Genomic DNA, 24,585 nt, shown 5'->3' with positions numbered 1-24,585 from the left:
GACATGTTCAATGTTCAACTAAACATGTTGACGTCAATCTATTTAATCAATCGGTTCAAACCCTTACCCGTTTAAGAGATTTTTACAATATAAGAGACTGATGTTCACGTTTGTTTTTAATTGATTTTCCTTAGTTTTGTTTATGTTTGTTCATCTATGTTCAGTTACGTTTGTTTATAATGTTCACTGTTCATGGTCAAATATAAACAAACACAAAAATGTTCGGTTTCTTAGCAAACGAACACGACCAACAAAACCCCATCCATTTAATTGCTTTTGTTCAATCGCTTGTTCGATTAAAGTAAAACAAACATGATCATGCCTCATTCGTGTTCGTTTACAAACCTAGCTAGTTGTAACAATGGTATTAAGGCTTAAGAGGACAGTAGGCTTCTTAACAGTGATCCGAGCATGTCATCATTGGATCTGAGCCAAAACTTTTCGACTAGGCTGAATGGGTGACGGTGACAGCACACACAACTAGTCGGCTAAAACGACCTCAAACAGCGAGGTATAACTAACCCGACAAAAAGTTTTCAACTACACATTATCTCAACTTATATGATCCGATAATTAACAAAATACAAACTCTTGCAACCAAACTCCCAAACAAACTCTTACTATACAAAAAACTAAAAAAAAGGGGTTTTGGTCAAATATTAGGAAGAGGACTCTGTTATATTCCCATCAGACATCTGCTCCCTCTGTAATGTATTACGTTTGCACCAGCACAAAAAATAAGGTATCGGACCCTCCTCACCCACAATCCATGGGTGCACCGCAACCATCTCTAAAGTCAATCTCTTTGTTGGGTCTGTTGACATTAATAACATATATACATCAGCAAACATTATAACTAAAAGTCAAAGACAATTGTTGATGAAATTGTTTACCTTTGCAAAGAAGACCCTCGAGTAGGTTCTTCAGTACCGGGTTCATACCCACGGGGAGCCACATATCATCATTAACAATCTGGGAAAAAGTCAAAATATTTAAAAAAATAAAAAATAAAAGAATTATGAGAATTGTATATAAATACCAGGTGGCATACCTTATCATATGTATCTTGTAGTGTGTCTCCAAGAAAAGGATATTTTCCTAGTATCATACAATATAAGGTTACTCCAACAGCCCATGTGTCAGCCGCTTTACCATGATAAGTTAGACCTTGACAACACTCAGGAGCGGTGAATACAGGAGTCCCTGGTGAGCGACGAAGCATGTCATTTCCATCCTATAAATCACATAATTTCCATTAAAATTCATTAATTTGAGAATTAAAGTTAAAAAAAATTTGAAAATATTATATAAAATAACTGAAACCAAATGAAAATGACAAACTATTACCTCGAAAACCTGGCTGACACTGAAATCAGCAATCTTTACCGAGCCACTTGCGGTAACAAGAAGATTATCAGGCTTTATATCACCATGCACAACATTCTGAGACTCAAAAGGAAAAATAAGAAAAAATTAAATAAAAGAAGAGCAAGATAAGGTTTCATGGCATCATGCAACATTTAGTAATATTATGATATAAAATATGAGATGACTACCCTCTAGTACTACTACACTACCCTACGTTTGCATGGAATTTCAATAAATAAAATAATTTATGTTTGGACTATCACACAATTTTAAACACATTTAAGTTGACTTTAATAGGAATAACACAAAGCACAAGACAAAAGGTAGCTTTTGCTATGATGTATGAGTTAAACAATTAGAGAAATGGCACTGAAAACATTTTCTAGAAAGGATATATTTTCTTGTTTACTTGACTATAATAAGGCACAATAATTGAGATAAATTTAAAACTTCATTGGCATAATTCGAAATAATAAAATAAAATAGTTTTTTATTTGGTTAGCTTAAAAACAGCAATAGAATATTAAAGTTGAAAGTGGAGTCATACATGAGAATGGAGATACATCAAACCAGAAACTATATCACGCATATATCTCCTTGAAACAGTTTGACCCAAGCCACCTGGCGGTCCAGCACCTTCAAAGACCCATTTTCCTTCCACATATTCTAGAACTGAAAAGAGATTTTTTTAAAAATAAATCAGAAATCCTAGTAACCAATGAAAACTAAAAACGCAGTAATGCAAGAAGAGAAATAAATACAATGCCTTCCATACCCATGTAGAAATGATCCGTGCTTGGGTCATCAATAACCTCAATCAGATTTACTATATTAGGGTGACTTAGCATTTTCATAATTAAGACCTGCAAGTTAATTGATGAACCGCCATTAGCCAACAGAATTGTATAATTATCGAAATTCAAATAAATATATAAAAAAATATGATATAAACGCACAAGAGAAAACAGAAAAATACCTCGCGAAGAACATCAGACATTGCAGTTTCAGACGGGGCAACTCGTAGCTTTAACAAATGAGACTTGTGAAACGCCTGTATTTAAATATTAAACATTTAAACATGGCCCATCAAAATAAGAATAACAGAATTAATAAGGAAATTCAATCTGGAAGAACATGAATCAGCAACAAGATCTAGGAAAATCAAATTCTTACAGTTTAGTACCCTACCTTAATTGCATAATGCTTTCCGTCCACCCGGCTTCTGTACAGAACCTGTTAGACAATACAAATTAAATGAGTGAGCCTTAATAAAATACATCCTTTTTAAGTTCTAATTGAAAAAAAGGAAGTTTGCATAGCGCATAAAAAAACAAAAAATCTCACCACTTTCCCGTAGCTACCGGAGCCAATTTTGTACTCGCGAACATACTCATTCACCGTCTTGTTTCCGTTCTCATCCTAGAAAATGAAGAAAAACAAATATAAGTAAAAAAAAGAGAATAATATAGTTTTAACATTACAAAAACGGAGCAGGATGGTAGATGAAATTAAGAATAATATGTGGACGCCACCAAAGTTTTCAACTTTTTTTTCATCAAGACCACCCATATTACATTTAACTAATGTATAGGCCACCTAAGTATGTATATGGTTTCAACAATACCAATTTCAGTCAAAAACATATCAGATGACGAAAATAGCATTAAAGATTTGGAAGAGAAAATACCTTTGATGAGGTGTCAGCATGTTATATGTTAAAGTTATTAAGCAAGGACATTTTCATTATTTGCCGTGTTTCTCAATAGAATTGCTATAAGTGGAACCATATGCTGATACATATGCTTGGGAATGCTATAAAGTAGTGTCAGTTTATGGTGAATTTAGTGAAAAAAGTTGAATGGACCCACAACCATTATCTCCATATTCTCATAATAATATAACGTCAAGATTAATTAAGCGCCCTAACACTATTTGGTAGTCTTAAATTACAAAAGGGAGTAATGTTAAGACTTTATTATCTTCCGAAAATTCAAGAAATAGACCAATATGAATGTGGTATTGAAAAAAACAATCACTTATTAATAACTTTGTGCAAAAGCAAGCAATACACTAACTATATGTACCAAATTACCTCTGACCGGACAACTTTGTGAGTTTCCTTAACAGGAAATTCCCTGCAAATCAAACCATTTTGCATCCTGTACAGAAGAATATCTTCAGAAAGTCTTGACGGGTTCCTAAATTCTTCATGATCCCCTTTTTCAGATTCAGACATATCATCACCATATGAGTAGTTATCTTCTTCTTCTTCATCTTCTTCCTCTTCAACTTCATCATTTAGCAACAACTCCTGTGAAATGTGGTTCCCAATGTGGGAATTAGGTCTAACTTTCTCTTGCTTTTTTCTAAACGAAAACCCAAAACAACCACAACATCCCATTTCTGCCACACTTGCAAGAGAGTATCCCATAATAAACATTATTGGATACTTGATCTTAACTAATATTTAACAACTTTTAACAAACCTGCTCAACAAACGAAATAAACCTCAAATCAAACAACCATGCAATGATCCACAAGACCACAGGTATTTGCAACCTACAAACAGTAAGAGTAAGTGCTTCTTATGTTCAAAAAGATAACCAGACTTGTAAACAAACCAAACGAACACAAACAAAGCATGCTTGTGCACATTCGTTTAAATTTAACCAAGCAAACAATCGAAACAAAGGGAGTGTGTTTGTGTACGTTTGATTAAGTTCATCCAAAAAAACTATAGAAGATGAACAGTTAAGTAAACAGAGACTTCTTGTTTGTGTTTGAGTTTGTTTATGTTAGTTCGTTAACAATATAATATTTTTTAAAACTTAAAACTAAATTAAGGTGTAATGGTCCAAAAAACTTATAATGAATTTATTAATGAACGTAAACGAGCAAACATTTATGAACGAACAGAAACGAATAAATATAAACGAACGCTCACAAACATAAATGATCGAACGAAACACGTGCTCATATTCATTCGTTTGACCTAAATGCGTATCTTTTTGTTCATGTTTGTTAGTTTAATAAATAAGCAAACGTCCCACCAAACGGATCACCAAGTGTTCTCTGAGCACTCGGTAACGGTTCGGTTACATGCCTAAAGATAACTACTTTCAAAACTGAGAATGAAATGGATAAAAAAGATAACTAATAAATTCAAGTTGATTTAAATATGACTATTAGGGTTTTTGATAGTTAAATACAACAAACTTTCAATGTGCAATTCATATCATAATCAACTGTTTCTATAACAAATTGACAAAATTTAGGCATAATTATAAGAAATTAAGACTTCAATAACCTAAGTGTGCATACCTGCTACAGAGATTGAGTGAGCAATTAAGCCCTAGCTTCCAATGGATGCCATTCAGAGAAATGAAAGATGCAGTTGATCAAACAAGTAGCATTACGATTCAAAACCAATAACATCTCTCAGCAGCAATTACGATACCTTCAGCAAAAACGCCCAAATTGAAGAACAAATAGGAAAACGCACATAATAATAATAAAAAAAGTAATCGAGATAATTATTATTAATACAAGTTGCATAAAGCTCCAAATGATTATGAATTAGAATAATAATATGATGACGAGGAATAACATTGACGCATGGACTAATAATAATAATAATAATACCTTGGATTGGAATGACGTAAGCTAAATTAGAGGCTGGAATTGATCGATTAATGAGGAAGTAGAGACAGAAGTGAAAGCTTTCCGGCTAATATGGCGGCGCGTGGGCCGCGCGTGGATTGACAGCAACTGCTTTGGTTTGGTAGTTGCGAGGCTGGAAATAAATTTGATGATGATGACGGGGTAAAGAGAGTGGGTGGGCCCGAGGGTGATTTGGTAATTTCATATGGTATTAATTAGGGCCTGGACTCCGTACCTTTTGCTTTTGCTATCGTGTCTTTCTCAGGTTTTGATTTGGCCCAATCATTTATTATTATTATTATTATTATTATTATTATTATTATCTATATAGATAAAAGTTGAAATGTCGGTGCCATAAAATTGGTTTTCTAAGGTTGTGTTTGTTTTTGATTAAAACATCTGCAGGAGGGGTGATGTCTGCAGGCGCGCAGACATCACCCATGAAGACTGTTTGTTTTTTTTTTTAAGATAAGATCTGAAATCAGCTTCTTTTATCTTAAAAAAGAAGCTAAAAATTATTGCTTCACACATCTTCACCCTACCTGCTCTCCTGCTGCCTCCTCTCCAACCATCCAAAAACAACAATAAGCATCCCATAAACTCCGGCCAGATATGATTCACCTCCGTCATCGCCTCCGGCAACTTCATCGTCGCAAAAATCCTCATCACCCCACCGGAAAACTCAGCACTAGCCTCCGGCACTTCAAACGCAATCTTCCCTTCAACAATTGACGAGTAGGAGCTAATATTATACGTCTTCACCGTCATCGATCCGTTGGAACCCTTGAACGCGATAAACGATTGAGCCCCCGCCATTCCGGTCCCGATGGGATTAATCGCCCATGCCACCCATCCATTTCGAATCCGGTGTACAACGGTGAGGAAAACGGGAGAAAGAGTAGGGTCGCCGGAAATACGCCGTTTGAGACGCCGGACACGTCGCCGTCACGGTTGGAGACGGAGGAGACGTCTTCTGGCGACGACGAAGACGTTTGTGGCGGTGGTGATTCGAATAGTAACAATGGAGTTTCTTCTACATCGTCTTCTGGAACTCCTTGTACTTCCCTTTCTTGGTGATATTAATGAATTAATAAATAATTTATTAATTAATGTGTTTGTATTTTCAGTTTATGCAGACAGTGTTAACTTATAAAAACAAACAGTCTTATTTTTTCAGCTTACAGAGCTTCAGACCACATCTTCAGCTGCAGACATAAAAACAGATGAAATCAGCTTACAGACAGTTTATGTCTGCAAAAACAAACAGCACCTAAAAGTTATTAGTTCAGTTATGAATTTAATCTAATTATTTTGATATTAATAACATGAAGATGGTATAGCCTGATTGGTATTGTGCTATATATTTTGACTTAGTCTATGGCTCCTCACGCAGGTTCGAGGCCTACATTCATCAGTAAAGCAAAGCAGGGATTTTTTTCTTTTCCTTTACTTTTTTTTTATATTTCTATGAATTTTGGTGGAGAATATTCTCTTTTTGTATTTGTTTTCTTTCTTCTAATATATACATTTTTATTGTCTTTTAAAAATATATAAACTTGAGGAATTTATTATTTGCGTTTATTTTTGGAATCGTGACGAACATATCGACACCTGCCGAATTCACATCGATTCACCGCTACAATATTGCCCGAACTTTAACGATCGGGTAAAATCATTTTAGATATGTTACTTGTGTCATAAGCTATATAATGTCGGTATCGGTATCGTAACCAAGTTCGTGTCATTTCGACATAAGTTGTACGTGTGTCGATATTATTTTGGACGTTTACATATTATTATTTTCTTTATTGATGTCGGTTTTGTAATGGAATTAACTGATACCAACTGAGCACCGCCGCAACGCGGCTGGTTGTTTACCTAGTTATTATTATTATTAGGGCTGTGCAACGGTTTAGAACCGCGAGGAATGAACCGGAACCGGAACAAAAAATGAGTGAAAAATAAAACTGGAACCGGAACCTATTATAGTAAACTGGTTCGGTTTCAGAACCACTAAAGCCGGTTCTGGCTAGAACCAATTCGATCTTTTATTTATCAAATGAGTTGTGCAAACTTTACAAATTACAAAACAAGTTTATACATTTGTATGTCTTCTTTTACCGTAAACTAATTTAGATTACAACATGAATATCGTTATAATTTTTTTATTAAAACCTAACTGTTTAAGTTAAATAAATCAATAGCAACGATAGATTAATTGAAGATTAAATCATTTTATATTAAATTACCTTAATAGCTTAAGCAAAAATTGATCATGGTTGCAAGGTCTTGAACGTAAGAAAGAATGGTTGAATGGATGCCGGCTCTATAAAAAATGAGGATGAGAAATTTATTTAAAACACTTTTAAAATTCCGGTTCTTCAGTTCCAAGTCTAGAACCGAACCGGGAACCATTTAATGCAAATTATGAGAATGGAGAACCGTAAGGTAACACGCATTAGCAGTTTTGAGGCACCGGTTCGATTCCGGTTCCTTGGTTCTGATGGTTCCGAACCGTTTTTTGCTCACTCCTATATTTTAGCATTCTAAAGACAACGAGCCAGGTTTAGTCTATGTGAAAATTTAGTATGAGAAGTTTCACATAGATCGAAATGAATCAAAGAGGAACATCAAATTTGGCAAGCAAATACGAAGATCTAGCGTATGATACGATGTCTGGCGTGTTATACGCTTGGTCCTGTTGAGCTCATACGCCAAGGGGTTGTCAACACCGGACCGGATCAAGGGTTTAAGGGTGAGTTACCGTTATAGTGTATAACCGAGTAATTTTTTTTATTTTAAGTCTTTTTAAAAAATCTTGGTGCCACAAAGTTTGTAAGCTACTCACTTATTTCTCCTTTAGTATATTTGTATTGAACAAAATACCATTGTTTTGTGTTGGTCTGTTGGGTCTTTGTTAAGTTAGAATGATGGATAGGGCCTAGGTTCAAATCCTTGGCAATTGCATGTGTATTTTTTTCTTTTCTTATTTATAGTTTTTTTATATTTGCACTGATAGGTATAGATGGTCCTTTATTTTTTTACACTTTCAAGTTTATGCCAATGTTATAATGTAATAAAACTTAATAGCTAATAATCAATATATTTTTGTTATTTTTTCATGCTTAGTTTTAATATGTTTTTTGGGCATACTAATTTATATTTACGATTTAGTTTCGGTATAATTGATCCATTGTTGGTTCACCAGCTTGGGGCAATTACACGATTTTAGCAAATAACAACCATTATGGGGATGTGGTTGTGTTTGACGATCCCATAACGTTAGACAACAACTTGCACTCACCCCCTATTGGGCGAGCACAAGGGCTTTATATCTATGACAAAAAAAGAAATATTTACCTCATGGCTTGCCTTTTCGTTTGTCTTCAATTCAACTACCCATAAGGGTAGTATTAACTTTGCAGGGGCTGATCCTTTGATGAACAAGACAAGAGACATTTATGTGATTGGTGGAACTGACGATTTCTTCATGGCTAGAGGTGTGGCTACCCTTATGACAGACGCGTTTGAAGGGGATGTTTATTTTCGACTTCGTGTTGACATTAAACTCTATGAATGTTGGTAGTCAAGAGCTTAACATTCTTAAAGAGTTATCAATGTTGTTGCTTGTTTCTTTTTCTATTTCGTTTTAAAAATTAAAAAAAGATTTTTCTAAGAAGAGATAAAGCGTCATCAATTGTTGTTACATCTATATCAAGAAATGTTTGTTTCCGTTTGCTTTTATGTATAACTGAATTATTGCATCGTAAGCCAATATCATCACACGTGTTTGTTTCACTGCCTTCGTGTTCTTTTTGGGCTTCACCTTGGTGACGGTGACACTTAATCGATCTTCTCACTCCTCCTCCGACATAGAAACCCCAATCGTCATCCCACGTTTCTCCACCGTTGCTGCTGCTTCAATCGATACTTTAAATCTAAAATTGTACTTGAAAATCGCCGGCGGTCGTAGGTTGATAGGAAAAGGTAATTAATACTCGAGAGCTTGATGTAGAAAAGCAAGCAATTGATTGTTGTGGAGGTGGATGTAAGCTGTTTAATTAGTTCCATATCTGTTTGATTTTATGTTTAATTAGGCCCCTTTGTAGTTAGTCTATTGATAATAGTTCAAGTTACCAAAATATGACTTTTCGTTGTGTATTCACGTCACTAAGAGACCGACTTTAGATTGTCAGTACACTTTTAGTGAGATAGAATAATGAATTTTGTTTAGATTAAAATTGAATTCTTACCTAACCTATCTGAATCCAGTTTTGTCATTTAAAATGGTATATGTCATGGCAAGTGTCTTCTAACATCATATATTTGCATGTTACATGCATATATTAATACAAAACTATAATTACTGCATTCGTATTTGGTAATCGTTGTTTATTTATTATAATGTTAACCCGGGTTCAACCCTACTGTCTCATTTCATTTCGTTTTTGGCATATTGGTTTTGTTGGTCTCAACTAACGAATTAGCTCATGTTTGTCCCAATTTTAAATGTTTTTATTTCCCAATTGTTCGCGACTAACAGAACCATAACGCCGTTAGTTGCAGGTCGCCGGAAAAACGTTTTTGGCCAGAAAACTTACATTTTTTCCCAGAAAACACCACCTAAACACCGCCACCACCACCAATTGACTCACCGCCAGCCAACCACCACCACTTGAGCACCACCAACCGATTCCAGCGATGGTATAGGGTTCCGGTGACCTCAATAAACGGGGCTTTTATTAGAAAAAAAAAGTTCCTAATGGTCCGATACAAAGTTACAAAAATGTTTGGGATGAAAATGTTGACTTATCCAGGAAAAATGTGAGTTTTCCGGCAAAAAACGTTTTTTCGGCGACATGCAACTAACGACATTAGGATTCTGTTAGTCGCGAACCATTGGAAAAAAATACGTCAAATGTTGGGCCATCATGAGCCAATTCGTTAATTATAACCGACATCGACCAAAAGATAATAGTTGGAATTACCTTCCTTTTTATTAAAATAAAAATGATACACAGGATATGCTCTGCTCATTACAAAACACAGGATGACAGGAACCACCCGCGAATTGATTATATATTTTCAAGCTTTAATTTTGTTTATTTAATTATTGTTATTTTGAGCTTGCAGTTTCTTTCGTTTTGTATCCTTGATGTCTTGGATTTTATGTCAAAGTGAGAACCATTACTAATATATATAAAATAGAACTTTGGTTTGTAGCACCATTTATTGACTTCTTTTATAGTTAATTACAACGTAAAAGCAAATTTGTAGTTTGGTCCAGTGGCTTAAGTTCTATTTGTGAACTCTTTTAAATTGTATGTGCCAGAGTTTGAATCACTTTGGCATCAACTTTTTGTAGTTATCTTCTAACGATTATTTTAATCAACTTAGTTACAAGTTTATTTAGTTATTCTTTTATGTGTTTTTGATTATCTATTTATGTATAAAAATTTGTTTTTATTTAAATATAATAATTGTTTTTAGGTTTAGTTTCATACTTGTAATGAACATAATTGATGTCGAATGAATTCGCGTCAACTCGCCGCCGACGCAACGCCTTTTAAGTATGTTAACTTGATGAAATTAGTTTTTGGGTTTAGTGTCGTTACCACAACAAACGTAGCCGATGCCGCTCAAATTCGCATTGACTTGTCGCTGCAATGTCCCCGGTTTGCTACATTGTATAGATAAATAGTGAAGCTTGGCTACATTGAATTATGTGGCACCGACAACTTTATATTTATCTATAGTATACAATATAAGTTTTTGGTTTTAATAGTTCCGGTACAATACCGAGCGTTATTAAACCGAAAAAATCCTCTTCGACTTGCAGCCGCAACGTTTGAGTTTTATGATCGTATAAATGTCGTTTTAGATATGTTTTGTTATATCATAAGCTATATAAATTTTTTTAGTTCCGGTACCATAACGAACATAACCAAAACTGAGGGAATTAGTGTCGACTCGCCGCGCAACGCTTGGATTTTACTGGCGAATAAACGTCGTTTTAAATATGTTATTTTTTGTATCATAAGCTATATGACTCTTTTGTGCATTTACTAATTTAATTGTCAGGTTGCTGTGCAACGGTTTAGAACCGCGAGGAATGAACCGGAACCGGAACAAAAAATGAGTGAAAAATAAAACTGGAACCGGAACCTATTATAGTAAACTGGTTCGGTTTCAAAACCGCTAAAGCCGGTTCTGGCTAGAACCAATTCGATCTTTTATTTATCAAATGAGTTGTGCAAACTTTACAAATTACAAAACAAGTTTATACATTTGTATGTCTTCTTTCACCGTAAACTATTTTAGATTACAACATGAACATCGTTATATTTTTTTTATTAAAACCTAACTGTTTAAGTTAAATAAATCAATAGCAACGATAGATTAATTGAAGATCAAATCATTTTATATTAAATTACCTTGATAGCTTAAGCAAAAATTGATCATGGTTGCAAGGTCTTGAACGTATGAAAGAATGGTTGAATGGATGCCGGTTCTATAAAAAATGAGGATGATAAATTTATTTAAAACACTTTTAAAATTCCGGTTCTTCAGTTCCAAGTCTAGAACCGAACCGGGAACCATTTAATGCAAATTATGAGAATGGAGAACCATAAGGTAACACGCATAGCAGTTTTGAGGCACCGGTTCAGTTCCGGTTCCTCGGTTTTGACGGTTCCGAACCGTTTTTTGCTCACTCCTATATTTTAGCATTCTAAAGACAACGAGTCAGGTTTAGTCTATGTGAAAATTAAGTATGAGAAGTTTCACATAGATCGAAATGAATCAAAGCGGAACATCAAATTTGGCAAACAAATACGAAGATCTAGCGTATGATATGATGTTTGGCGTGTTATACGCTTGGTCTTGGTGAGCTCATACACCAAGGGGTTGTCAACACCGGACCGGATCAAGGGTTTAAGGGGGAGTTAGCGTTATAGTGTATAACCGAGTAATTTTTTTTATTTTAAATCTTTTTAAAAGGTTTTTTCTTATTTTTTTTGCCCCTACTTATGAAAGTTAATATAATATTTAAATCTGTTCAAAATTAGTTATGACGTTTTTTTATCAGTCTAGTCTAAACAATAAACTTGTAATGAAGAAAGCCGTTTTTTCTTTCGGGCAGAAATTAAGAAAGTCGCTTTAAAAATGAAAGGTTAAGCACCATACTATTGGTTCAAAAGTGATTTAGTAAACAAGTATATTATTGTATGGTGCAATAGTTTGTTTCATAAGTTTCGATGCCTTTTTAATTATCATTATTTTAGTAAAGAAAAGAGATCAAAAAGATCGACTTTCGAAGCCTCGAAAGGGTAACATCTCAATTCTTCGCATAACAACGGAGCTGGCCCACCAGAATGGCCCATTTCTTTTTTTCGCTCTCGTCTCTCTCAAGTCTCAACGGTGAAGCGGCCCACTTATTTATTTTCTTTTTTGCTATTTTATCCTACAAGTGTCCACAATTTTGTTTGTTTGCTGACAACTAAAAAAGATAAAATGTAAAGTTAATCTTATTACAAATAACATGTATTTTTATCCGGTGTGACAGAGCGGGTTAAATGTATCACATGTTTGAAAGCTACCGTGTGTTGGTGGATACGCAGCAGGATGTTGAATGATGTGATTCGTTATTGTAAAAGTTTCATGACAAGAGTTTCATTACCAAAGTTGATGGACAAATATTTCATTACCCAATCGAGGTAGAACAATGTGTCAATCTTCATGTTGATTAGGCTCGTTTGAGAAAACGTTGTAATGCGTATAAACTAGAAATATGTTAGCTTCAACAAGCAACAAAGTCGACTTTGAATGATTTACTCTTTATTATGATTCTTCTACCCATTGAGTAGCTTGATCCTCGTGCATTCGAACATCAAAATGTGAATAATTGCTTGAAGGTAAAAATAATATTTAAACATATTAATTTAAAAGAAAATATAATTAGATGATTGTATGTAGTAAAAGTGTATTCAAGACCTGCCAAGCTCTGGCTCGAGCTTGGCACTTTAAACAGGCTGAAATTAAGCTCGGCTTGTTAAAAGCTAGAGTCATCTTGTTATTTAATTTTCTTTTACATTCATTTATATATAAAAGACTAACATATAATTTTTAACATATGTCTCATACAAAATATAATTTTATAAACAATGGTTTTAAGACGCTAATCTTAAAGTTAACAGACCCTTAACTTCTTAACTAGATTAGTTAGATAAAAGAGTACAAGGTAGAATACTCAAACTTTAAACGTACATAAATTTGGCTAGGAGTTTAGTTACAGGTCTGATTTTATCACTTAAAATTTCCTACATATTGAGATTTTCTTTTGAATAAAACGTGTAAAAGACCAAAATAATTATGCGTCTGTTTACATATTTCTGAATTGCCAATGCCTGTTAATTAAACCCAATGCCTGTTAACTAAAGTCGTATAGATTCGTGTCGTGTATTCGTATATCGTGTATGAATTGCCGGCTCTAATTAATTGGATACTATAAACTAGTTCCACCACCTTAAGCCTTTGCATGAAGCAACCGCGTGATGTGTGAACACTAAACAAACCACTTGACACAACAATTTTGGCCTACGCAACAATGAACCGGTCCAGAAGTTTTGACCAAGTCGTTGCTAATTCAATAATTTTATTATTTTTGTCTTGTGGGCTTGCAAACAAACAAAAAACAAGTTGTCGTTAAGTCATTGAGATCTGAAGCTGGTTAATACGTTGCTTGTTGCCACACTCAAACCCACCTTGTGCTAATATATATGTCACAACTCCATGAATGCAGGCTCAAGCAAACGTTTTCAAATCTAGACCACCATGTGAACCACCTGTTTTCTAATATTGTCAATGAGATGGACAAATTAACTAGATAATTAAACACAACAATTAAACCTTAGGAAAGATTAATTAACTTACAAATGGCTATAGTTTTTTATTTGTTTGGAGTTACGAGGCCCATTTTATGGAGTCACACGCCTTAACGAGCTGGATGTCTGACCTTCGAACCCGTATTCCTTCATCTGGAGCCACCCTAACAGGATTTTGACTTTTATTTAATTACGTTTCATGCATAAAACGCGCAAGTCATTGAGTTGTGTAATTTTATTTTTAATTTGTCGATTTTATATTTCAAGATTTAGTGTTACCTATCAAATTATGAGATTGATATAATGTTTATGTATTTGAAAACAATATTGCCTATCTCTGACAAGGTTACGTTTATTTTGCATGTTTGTGTTTCCTTTCGGATGGAAATTAGGAAACGCACGCAAAACTTTAATTATAAACACTCGTCATCTTAAAAATGGAATAGAGATATGATGAGATGATCAGCAATAGAATGAATATGAAATGGGAGAAAAACATGTGTTGCATGGGTATAAAATGGAGGTTGGATCATATATCTTACGTGTTTTGATCAATAAAATAAGCTTTCAAAGACGTGACTAGTTATGTTGTCTTTGCTACTCTTTACATACTATATTTGCTATGTTACAACATTGTGAACAGGAGTATTGTGTTATTCGACATCCCCAAAAGTTCGAATGTTGAAAATTGAAATGAGTTTGAGGCTAAACTTTATATACCAAGCTTAACTAGGCTGAGCTAAATATTTTAATACTAGCTAGTAAAACTTCATAAAGGATTATATTTCTAAAAATATAATAACTTTTAATTATAATAAAAGACTTAAGAAGAGGATTTATATAAAAAATATTAAATATATAAATATATAATGCACATTAATATTACCATATACAAGATAGTTGATGTAAATACTAAATATTATGCACTATGTTATATATAATTATAATTAATTATAGATAGAAGTATGTATATATTTATAAATAAAATAACTAGTATATAATATACGAGTCTAGTTTGAGCTTAAAAACTTTTTATACATGAATTCAGCACGAGTTTTTGCTGTAAAACGTCAAACGAGTTGAACTCGAACTTTAAACTTGCCGTTTGCACCCCTACTTTAACTTTGGGAAAATTTTAATATTTTAAAACTTTGTAAAATATATTAATGAGTATTATAATTATTATTTATATAAATTTTAACATGAATCACTCACCGACGGTCAATGATCCATTTTGTTAAACTAACTTATTTATTAATCAACAATTAAAGAGCTTAACTAATTAATTAGCATCATGTGAAATTCATACTATTACAACAAGAATTAAATGAGAAATTCGAATAACATTATAATTTATAGCTTTCTTGCCTGCATGATCGCCGAACTCCACGACCAATCTCTCTATAAATGGTTTCATCTTCTTGTCACAAAACCATCATTTCATCTTCACATAATATCCTTCACACTTATAATTAACACACAGCCATTAATAATATACATTCATCATGGGGAAGTCATTCCTTTTGGTGACCACTTTCCTTCTCATTTTCATCTCTATTCACCCCACCGTTGTCCGGTCTGATGACGACAAGAAGAAGAATCCCACACCTGTGCCCGCGCCTAAGCCTGTTGTGGACGATACCACTAACTATGATGTCTTGGACCCTGAACCGGAAACTGGACGACAAAGGGCGTTTTGTAAGTCTAAAGGAGCTTGTAACTATAAGGTGCTTACTTGTCCGGCCGAGTGCCCGGAGAGGAAGCCCAAGAAGAACAGGAAGCAGAAAGGGTGCTTCATCCATTGTGGTAGCAAGTGTGAAGCTACATGCAAATGTAAGACTATATGCATGCATATCTTTCTTATTAACAAGGCTCGAACGACCTGAAATGTTGAGCTCGAGCTAGATCATTTGTTATTAAATTTTTGTAATTTGTGGTTTTCACATATACTAAAATATTTTTATAAAATATGGAAAATAATAACTATAGACCATTTATAATTTACATATATTAAAATTTGAGTGACAATTATTATATACTAAAAATAATCTAGGGTTTAATTTAAATGAGACGAACGAGCTTTTTGAACAGCCCTGCTAATCAAGTTCTATTTTTCAAAGGGAGAAGAGCAAAATGCAACGGGTATGGTGCACTATGCTACGATCCAAGGTTCATCGGTGGCGATGGAGTTATGTTCTACTTCCATGGGGGTAAAGGACGTAGTTTCGCACTAGTGTCTGACACCAACTTGCAAATCAACGCTCTCTTCATCGGGAACCGCCCTGATGGCCGGAAGCGTGACTACACGTGGGTCAAATCGGTTGCAGTCATGTTCGACACGCACACCCTGACCGTCTCGGCTAAAAAAGTAGCACAGTGGGACGACCAAGTTGATGTGCTTCTAGTGAAATGGGACGGTCAGGAAGTGACCGTCCCATTACAGGGAGACGCAGAATGGAAAACCGGCACTGGAATAAGAGAAGTGTTGGTTGAGAGGACAGATGACACCAACTCGGTTAGAGTAAGCGTCGCTGGGTTGGTAGAGATTGATATGAGGGCGGTCCCCGTGACGAAAGAGGACAATCTAGCTCATAACTACCAGTTACCGTCAAATGACGCATTTGCCCATTTCGAGACACAGTTCAAGTTCTCGAATCTTTCAGATGATGTTAAGGGTATTTTGGGTAAAACTTATCAGCCCGGGTATGTGAGTCCGGTGAAGCAAGGCGTGGCCATGCCGATAATGGGTGGGGAAGACAAGTATGAAGTTCCACGTTTAACCTCGGCTGCTTGCAACGTGTGCATGTTTCAGAAGAAACCCGCTACTGGTGGTGCGGCTGATGTTTGATGTTTTGATTGTTGATTAATAATATGTTACGAGTACATTTGTTTGAATTGCACGTATATGCAACTGTTGTATAATTTGTTGGTGTCAATAATAGTATTTGTCAATAATACTAAATAATAAAGGTTTCTTATTATGTATATGGTTCTTTAATGTTTATCAAGAATACATTCATTTCTTATATCAGGCTTCTTTTGAATTTTACAGAATACTAATGTGTATAATTTGTTATGTGTAATGTATAAAGGGGATATGAATGGCTTTAAAAGGTTAAAAAAGCTTGTAGAGTAGAAAGTTACTATTACCATTCGTTCTCTTTAACGCCATTCGGGTCGAAAGAAGAACACCGGCTCGTGTGTTGTCAATGTCTCACACAATCTAAGTTACTAAGGGGAATAAAGCCTACCTTGTTTGAAAATAAACTTATAATGATAATAATATGATTTTATTCTATGATGGAACTTAAGACACATATTCACGTGTCTTTCATGCACACGAAGCTTCTACCACTAAACTTTTTACAACACCTATACAAGGATCACCAAATGCGGCTGTTGAAACTTCAATGTTGCATGTCCTAGAACCAATGCAAGCCTGCATATTAATCATTTATAAGCTCAAACAGTTTAAATAAAACATGTATGCGCACAAAAAGTCAAAGTCAAAAGAGTTGACCTTTTGTATTATTGAAAGTGCATTAGGACTCCTACAATAACCATGACTGAAACTTCCACATTTCCCTTGAGGTGTTCCAAAGCTAGCAAACTTGATTAAAGATATTACTTGATTAGGATGAGGGCACTCAAGCAAAATTCTCGGCTTTGGCTTTGTGTGTGACTTTCTTGTCGTATTATCTTGACTCCATGCTTCCACTGGGAGCGAGTGAGATTCAGACACTTGCGCACACAAACTTTCTAACTCTTGTGTCGTGAAGGATATTTGTGTCGGGTCGCCACCTATTTCCTCAAATAAGACCAAGACGTTCCCGCTTGGTTTCAACCATGATCGCGGTACATGGTACCTTCAAGATTAAGTCAAAGGTTGAGTCATTAAAAGATTCAAACTTTATGAAATATTTTCAATAAAGATTTCACTTACAGCTTTTGTGAAGGTTTCCCACAATTCTTGAGGCATTTTGATGAACTATATGGTCCTTTGTAACTACAAGCCGAGCAACCACCACTTGGAGCAATATAACTTGGCCAATACCGCCCAATGCTTTGACCATTGACCCACGCCTCGCCTTTGCCCATTCCCGTGAAGTCGATTGCGATCGGATTATCACCCGAAGGAGCATCAAAACTAGTCTGTTTCAAGTTTCAACATATATTCTTGATTAACATAAAAAAGTAACAAAACTCAAGTCAAAGTTGACTTTTTTGTTGACTTTGGTTTTACCTTGTACCAAGTCAAAGGTTGAATTTTTGGCGACCCCGAGACCCAAAGTGATGAACCACCAGTGTTCAGTCCTAGTGATTCTCCTTCAAGCCCGATTTGATATGTCCAACGTTGAGATGAAAGGTCAACGGTTGACCCATTAGTCAAACCCTCTAACTCAACCGGGCCAGTAATACCCGCACCCGTTTTATCAAAAAAGGCCCCATAGTTCTGCACATAAATATAAGATGAATATTATATATAGATTCACCTTTTGCTACCCATATCAAAATCTACTAAATTACTGAAGTCAAACCTGAAGTCCAACGGTCAAACTTAAGAGATCAATTTTGTTGTTTCCTGATTTGAGGACAACCGAGATATCCTTTGTAAAACCGGGGTGGCCCGCATTGCCAATTGCACTACCTACAAGTTAAAACATCAAATATTTATAAAGATTCAAGAAAGATAACACGAGATTCCTTTTTTTTCTTATTTGTCGCTTTTTCGTACCTACAAGCTGACCATTTATGAACAAATGAAGAACATGACCGAGTGATTTCACATGCAGAGTTGTTTGATATCCATCATGAAGGAATGGCTCGTTTCCTTTAATGTCCGCGCTACAAAATAAAATAACTTCACCTTAGAGCTGGCAAGATGGATGGGTTGAGTAACTGGCCAAGTTGGCGTGTTTAATAAACGGTCCATGTACGGGGTGACATATTTAATCCGTTTAGTTAAACAAGTCAGGCCGCCAAACTATAACCCCTCAACCTGGCATTAAACGGGCCAGGTTGGGTTGACTTAAAAACACTTTTTTGTCAACTTTTAACATATTTTAAAAAAATAATGCGTTATTGAGATAGCATAGATAATGATATATTACAAAAATAATCAATATAGCGATATATAAAACGAACCATTCCCCTTTATTTGATTCAACATTTTGACTTGTTTATTAACAAACGGGTCGAAATTGTCACCTCTACTCGCCATAGTCAACTCCTTTTGTAACCAAAAATATCTTTTACCTTATTGAATACCACAAATAATCACTTTGATCAGCTGTAGTGTTAATTTGCTCAACTAATCCCGGTCTATTAAACGCGTCATTACTTGAAATCCCCACCGGTTCACTAACATAACTCCATTCTGAAGAAATCGCCTTTGAATCACTTAAACCATCTTTAAAACTTGTAGCTACAAACCTTCTGATGGTAGTCACTGAGTTTATCTGTCAAATATTAAATTCTCAACACAGTTTGACTTACAAGTCAAAAATAACCAAAGTCAACTTCAAAATTGTCAACGACAATTCGGATTTGTACAAGAACTAGATAACCACATTTAAGCTTATAAAAATATACTAAAATTAAGTATATTGTTAATATTTAATTTGTAAAGAAACCAATATGATCAGTGAACTGTATAGTGACAAGAGTTGACTGTAAAAGTCAAACTAACCTTCGCCGTGTTATAAACTACATTCTTGCAATCGGGCAATATGCTAACAGACCACGCAGGCAAACGATAAGAATTTCCATTATAATTAACGGTCGCATCCTTTTGTGTATCGAAATTCGCTAGAAAAGCCGCACATGTTGATGATGTCTTATAAACACTAACCTAAATAATTATAACAAATAAAACTTTATGTTTGTGAAAATACATCTTTAGTTCTTAAAACAAATCAAGAATGTTAAAATGGTTATGTTTTACCTCTAAATTTTGACCAAGAGATGTAGTTGTCGGGTCGGTTGCCACTAACACGTCTTCACAAAGCTTGATGGCCTTATGTAAATCTTTTAAATGACCCCACTTAGGTTGTCGAGGCGCTCCTAAAAACAACACATTAAAAGACATACAAAATAACGCACGAAATCGAAATAACTTTAAGAAGAAATCATACCATACTCGTCAAGTGGAGCATCATAATCATAACTTGTTGCAATAAACGGGCCTCCGGTTGTCCGGCCAAAATTGGTCCCACCATGGTACTGTAACATGCCATGCAATATATCGATAAATATTAAACATCTTTGATATTAGTAAGGGTGTCAAACTGTCAATCATGTCAGGTTGGCAGGTTGACGGTTGCAACCCATATTTTTATTCGAACAAAAAACATCAATACTAACCCGCTGTTAAATGGGTCATAAATGATTTCGTGGGTCGACTTGTTTAACTAAACGGGTTAAACAGATCAATCCGAACATTTATTTTCGTGTTGTGTTTCAGGATTAATAAATTTAAAATTTGACAATAAGCACGCACTATATGCATATGCATATGCATATACTATTACTAACCATGTAATAGTTTTGAAAGGTTCCGCCTCTTTGGTAAAAACGTGCAACCGCGAATGCAATATCTTCTGACGGCCTATAAGGCACGGCCCCACCAAACGAAAGAAACCAGCCGGTCCAATTTTCAGTCCACATTGTCGGCTTGTTTTCAGCATTTGGTTTGTACCCGTCACAGTAGAACCCGTTGCAAGTGTCTATCTGCATTCATATAATTAAAAAAAAGCGCGTGTTAATTTTTGTTAATGTGTAAAAAAAAAACTAACATAAGTTTACTTGGGTGTTTGTTTAGTATTTATTACAATTGGGTTAGGTGCATCTCTTTGCTGACACATCACCCATGGCACTCCTGTATCTAAAGATGTAGCCATACTTGCTGCCCATTTGATGTAAGACTTTGCAGCCGGACCGTAGCTGCTATCGATGTTACCATATTCGTTCTCAATCTGCCATTAATTAGCAACAAATAATAACCTTTTATATAAGTATTTATTTTTTCTTGCTTCCGCTCTGTGTCAACAAGAAACTGATAAACTAACCTGGGATAAGATTATAGGTCCGCCTTGAGACGCATATAGATTCTCCCCCTTCATCATGTTAACTATCTTGGCTGTAAACCGTTTCATTTCGGCCTAAAACACACACGAATTGGTCAACATTTTGTTGACCAGATAGGAAACTTTTGAAACCAACTAAAAGATGATAGCTAACCTTAAACGGCTCGTTATCCGTTCGTAACACAATCCCTGGTATGAAATGTAACCAGAGCGGAAACCCACTGTTTGCAAATAAGCTTAATTAGCATAAAAACAATGTTAAAGATTGTAATAAGTAATTAACACTAACCCATAATTCCATTCGGCACAAACGTAAGGACCGATTCGAAGGTGAACAAAAAGATCAGCATCAGCTACCAGTTTTATAAATTTAACCAAATCTTTTCTTCCTTCAAAGTCATACTGTTGAGTGTTGAGTTTCAAGACTTTGTCAGCATGCAATTTGGGAATTGGGTTATATAATAAATTAATAATATTCAAGAATAACATTAACATTCATTTGGGTCAACATAATTTTTAATTAGAAAAATACCCAAAAAGAGTATATAACAGAATCTGAATCACTGGGCTAGCTAAATCAAGAAAATCTTACAAAAAAATTTATTTATTTCCAAGAACACTAAAACATCAAGAAACATTCCCACCAAAAATTCTTAAATATCAAACAAAAGAAAGATCAAAACTTTATTAATTTTGAAGAACACCCAAATATCAAGAAACATTTCCCACCAAAAATTCTTAAATAGATTAAAAAAAACAACAAAAGAAACACTTCCCACCAAATAATAAGCAAAAGGGTACTCCAAGATTCTTGAAAATCATAAATAAACAAATTAATTAATTAATTAATAATAAATAAATTAATAAATAGATAACCTGGTTTCTAACAGGCTCATGCAAATTCCAGAAAACATAAGTTTCAATCACATCTAATCCTCCATCTTTAGATTTCTGAATTAGCCCAGGCCACATCTGTAATTAAATCAAATTAAATTAAATAAAGTTAAAAAACATTTTTTAATTAAAAAAAAAAACAAAGAATAAATGTGTGTGTGTCGGTGGTTAGAACATGTATACTTACGTCTGGTGTACTTCTGGGATAATGAATCGAACCGGAAACCAACACCCGCCGTCTGCCGTCAATAACCACCGCCCGGTGATCATACGTCACGTTCACTCCGACCACCGCCGCCACCAACACCGACACAATCAACAACCTCATCATCATTACCATTGTTTTTCACAAACTCAAAACACACAAAACATTTATTTCTTTTCACCTTAAATGGTTCGAAAAAACACTTTACTTAAAGCATTCGGTTAGCTTTTGCCGGAAAATACAATATTAAGTAAAGAATCAAACCAAAATGTCAAGTAACTTATAGTTATATAGTTATATATGTCACGTCACAACATCAACAATTTATTATCATCTTCATGAAATGAAAGTGTTGGATGGATATTATTTATAACGAATAAAAAGTTAAGTGAAATTATTTAATAAAAAATATATAAATGAATATATATAAAAATGACGGCAAATTCGTCGCATTTCAAAGATGGTGAAATTATTAAACGGAGAACAAGGACAAAGTGTGACTCACGGAAATACTAACAGAGTACAGTGTATTAAATTTTACGAAAATGACACTTTGGTGTTAGTTTAAACCCCTAGACTTTGACAGTTGACAGATTGTACCCCTGTGGTTTGATTGGCGGGCCCGCTATAGTTGTGGCGGGCACGGTCGTTAATAACTTAATAGTGATCGTTATCCCGGAGTAAACACATGATTACGTGTCAGTTAATATGTTTTATCTGTTAAGGCAAAGATTTGAGTGGTGTTAATATAAAAGTAAACAAAAACAAATTTTAAGATTTGATTTGAACTAAACATAAACATAAAAGGTAAGTGATTTGTTTTTTATGTTTGACGATTACAAGTCGGTTACGAGACAAGTTTGGATAATTGAAAGCTATGTTTGATTATAAAATTGTATCGTATACGTAGTGTGGCAATTTCGATTCCCCGTATGTATGGGTATGTCCATTTATGATCTTATCTGATTACACATTAGATGTTGTCATGCTCGTATTCTCTTTACTCAAAAGCTAACTTTATTTGAAATATTAAATTTTCAATTGTACTGTAATTCTATATTTTCATTAAACGGTATTTATTAAGCATATATTTGTATTTATTAATTATTATAATGTATATATCGGTGGTAATTGTCCCGATCTTGTATCCCTATTTACCTCATATGTTTGTTAGAATTATTGTGTATATAATATGTTACAATCAGTTTTTATTTAGAATTACGACTTTCTTTTATTTAGGCTACAACATTCTTCAGATTCAGAGAACCACGTTGCCTCACTTTAGTCAGATTATGTTGTTTTAACCTGGCCTATGCTGGCTTAAGAGTTTGACTTGAACGTTCCCTCAAGAAACCATTATGAATGAATGATTGAGCAATTATCAATATTTTATATTATAACAAAACATACGAAAAGTAAGCTAAATATATACGGTCTAATACAATCAACTTTTTTTTTGCTATTTGTTATATCCTTATTATCGTACAATATATTAATATTCTTTTTCATATGGACATCCAAAAAAAATGTATCACTCAATACCATCCTAAAACCATAAAGAAGCTTATACCTAATCTATGTAGAATTTAATATTGTGTCATAAATTGTCAAATATTTTAGTCTAATTCGGATTTTTTTATAAATTTTCCAAACTATACCTATGTAATAATATTAATCCCGTGGTGCCTCAAAAGCTCTGGATAGGCGCGACCAAAACGACAAACATGTAACCCAGACCAATAGAGATTCTATGAACTACCTGCCAACAAATTTTGTTTAAATCTTATTAATTTTTTCCTAATAACTAGTTGAAGAGGTAGGTCCCAGCAGAACCCAGTTGGATCCGCAAGACTCACCTTGAAGAGGAACGTCTGCGCAGAAACCAACTGGATCCGCAGGACCAACCATGCTCAGAGACGCGACGTCCTTACGCGCAGTACGCAAGCTGTTCCCGCAGGAAATGCCTCCCAATGGTGAAGGACTCCGCCTGTCCCCGCAGCCTCGGATACAAGCCATCAGGGAAGGCCACCCGCGCAGCAAGGCTACACGCACAAGGCACTTAGCTCTCAATCACTCAGTGTCACCTGAAGGAATGAGCGAAGCCGGGAACAATCCCGCACAAGGGCGGGAGGGGGAATACTCCCGCCCAAGTAAGCCAGTCCGTACGATACGGGAAGATCTTCTGTACTGTACCTGACGAGGTATGGGAAAAAGATCTGACTAAAGATACGACAGCTTATTGACAACAGTATGGCGAGCAGCATGCTCCTGTACTGTATGTCACTATTAGCCGCTGCCTACTCACCAACTACTGCCATACCACGTGCGTAGCCGGCAGTTGGTGGAAAAGGAATAGTACACAGCAGGCCTGGTCACTATCAGCCGCTGCCTACCCACCAACTACCAGCAGGGCACGTGCGTAGGCCACTGTTGGTAGAACAGGAATACTGTTGCAGCCGGCCACACCTCCTTGGAAACCTACCTTCGGCTA

General features: G+C 35.0%; 3 protein-coding genes across 6 annotated transcripts; 1 reads left to right on the top strand and 2 right to left on the bottom strand.

The window, feature by feature from the left end:
- Positions 1–414: 414 nt before the first annotated feature.
- Positions 415–5,122, bottom strand: LOC143546330 (serine/threonine-protein kinase GRIK1-like). 4 transcript variants are annotated; one of them, XM_077038019.1, is made up of 12 exons: positions 5,011–5,122; positions 4,690–4,825; positions 3,461–3,854; positions 2,713–2,787; positions 2,557–2,601; positions 2,345–2,419; positions 2,144–2,231; positions 1,916–2,040; positions 1,348–1,443; positions 1,052–1,234; positions 894–972; positions 415–814 (listed from the first exon to the last, which is right to left on the bottom strand). In XM_077038019.1, exons 3-12 carry the CDS (start codon positions 3,806–3,808, stop codon positions 660–662), a joined length of 1,269 nt encoding a protein of 422 aa, XP_076894134.1. In that variant the 5' UTR covers positions 3,809–3,854; positions 4,690–4,825; positions 5,011–5,122; the 3' UTR covers positions 415–659. The 4 variants fall into 4 exon arrangements, with proteins under 4 accessions (XP_076894134.1, XP_076894135.1, XP_076894137.1 ...); XM_077038020.1 differs by lacking the exon at positions 5,011–5,122 and having other exon boundaries at positions 4,690–4,828; XM_077038022.1 differs by lacking the exons at positions 4,690–4,825; positions 5,011–5,122 and adding an exon at positions 3,855–3,906 and having other exon boundaries at positions 3,461–3,771.
- A 10,001-nt stretch (positions 5,123–15,123) lies between these two features.
- LOC143546337 (uncharacterized) lies at positions 15,124–16,758 on the top strand. The gene is made up of 2 exons (XM_077038027.1): positions 15,124–15,743; positions 16,031–16,758. The coding sequence occupies exons 1-2, from the start codon at positions 15,416–15,418 to the stop codon at positions 16,756–16,758; spliced, it is 1,056 nt and encodes a 351-aa protein (XP_076894142.1). The 5' UTR covers positions 15,124–15,415.
- A 406-nt stretch (positions 16,759–17,164) lies between these two features.
- On the bottom strand, positions 17,165–22,383 carry LOC143546353 (beta-galactosidase 8-like). Its single transcript, XM_077038037.1, has 17 exons — positions 22,077–22,383; positions 21,872–21,967; positions 21,285–21,397; positions 21,150–21,216; positions 20,978–21,070; positions 20,741–20,884; positions 20,445–20,639; positions 20,045–20,132; positions 19,855–19,973; positions 19,600–19,761; positions 19,167–19,369; positions 18,646–18,755; positions 18,449–18,558; positions 18,154–18,363; positions 17,854–18,062; positions 17,431–17,776; positions 17,165–17,349 (listed from the first exon to the last, which is right to left on the bottom strand). Exons 1-17 carry the CDS (start codon positions 22,227–22,229, stop codon positions 17,242–17,244), a joined length of 2,526 nt encoding a protein of 841 aa, XP_076894152.1. The 5' UTR covers positions 22,230–22,383; the 3' UTR covers positions 17,165–17,241.
- Positions 22,384–24,585: the final 2,202 nt, after the last annotated feature.

The sequence above is a fragment of the Bidens hawaiensis genome, unplaced genomic scaffold, assembly GCF_021521415.1.
Source record: "Bidens hawaiensis isolate Kalapana, Puna unplaced genomic scaffold, B.hawaiensis_p1.1 tig00014334_1, whole genome shotgun sequence".
NCBI lineage: Eukaryota > Viridiplantae > Streptophyta > Magnoliopsida > Asterales > Asteraceae > Bidens > Bidens hawaiensis.
Note: the sequence above shows the minus strand (reverse complement) of the source record. Positions and strands in the feature narration are given on the sequence as shown.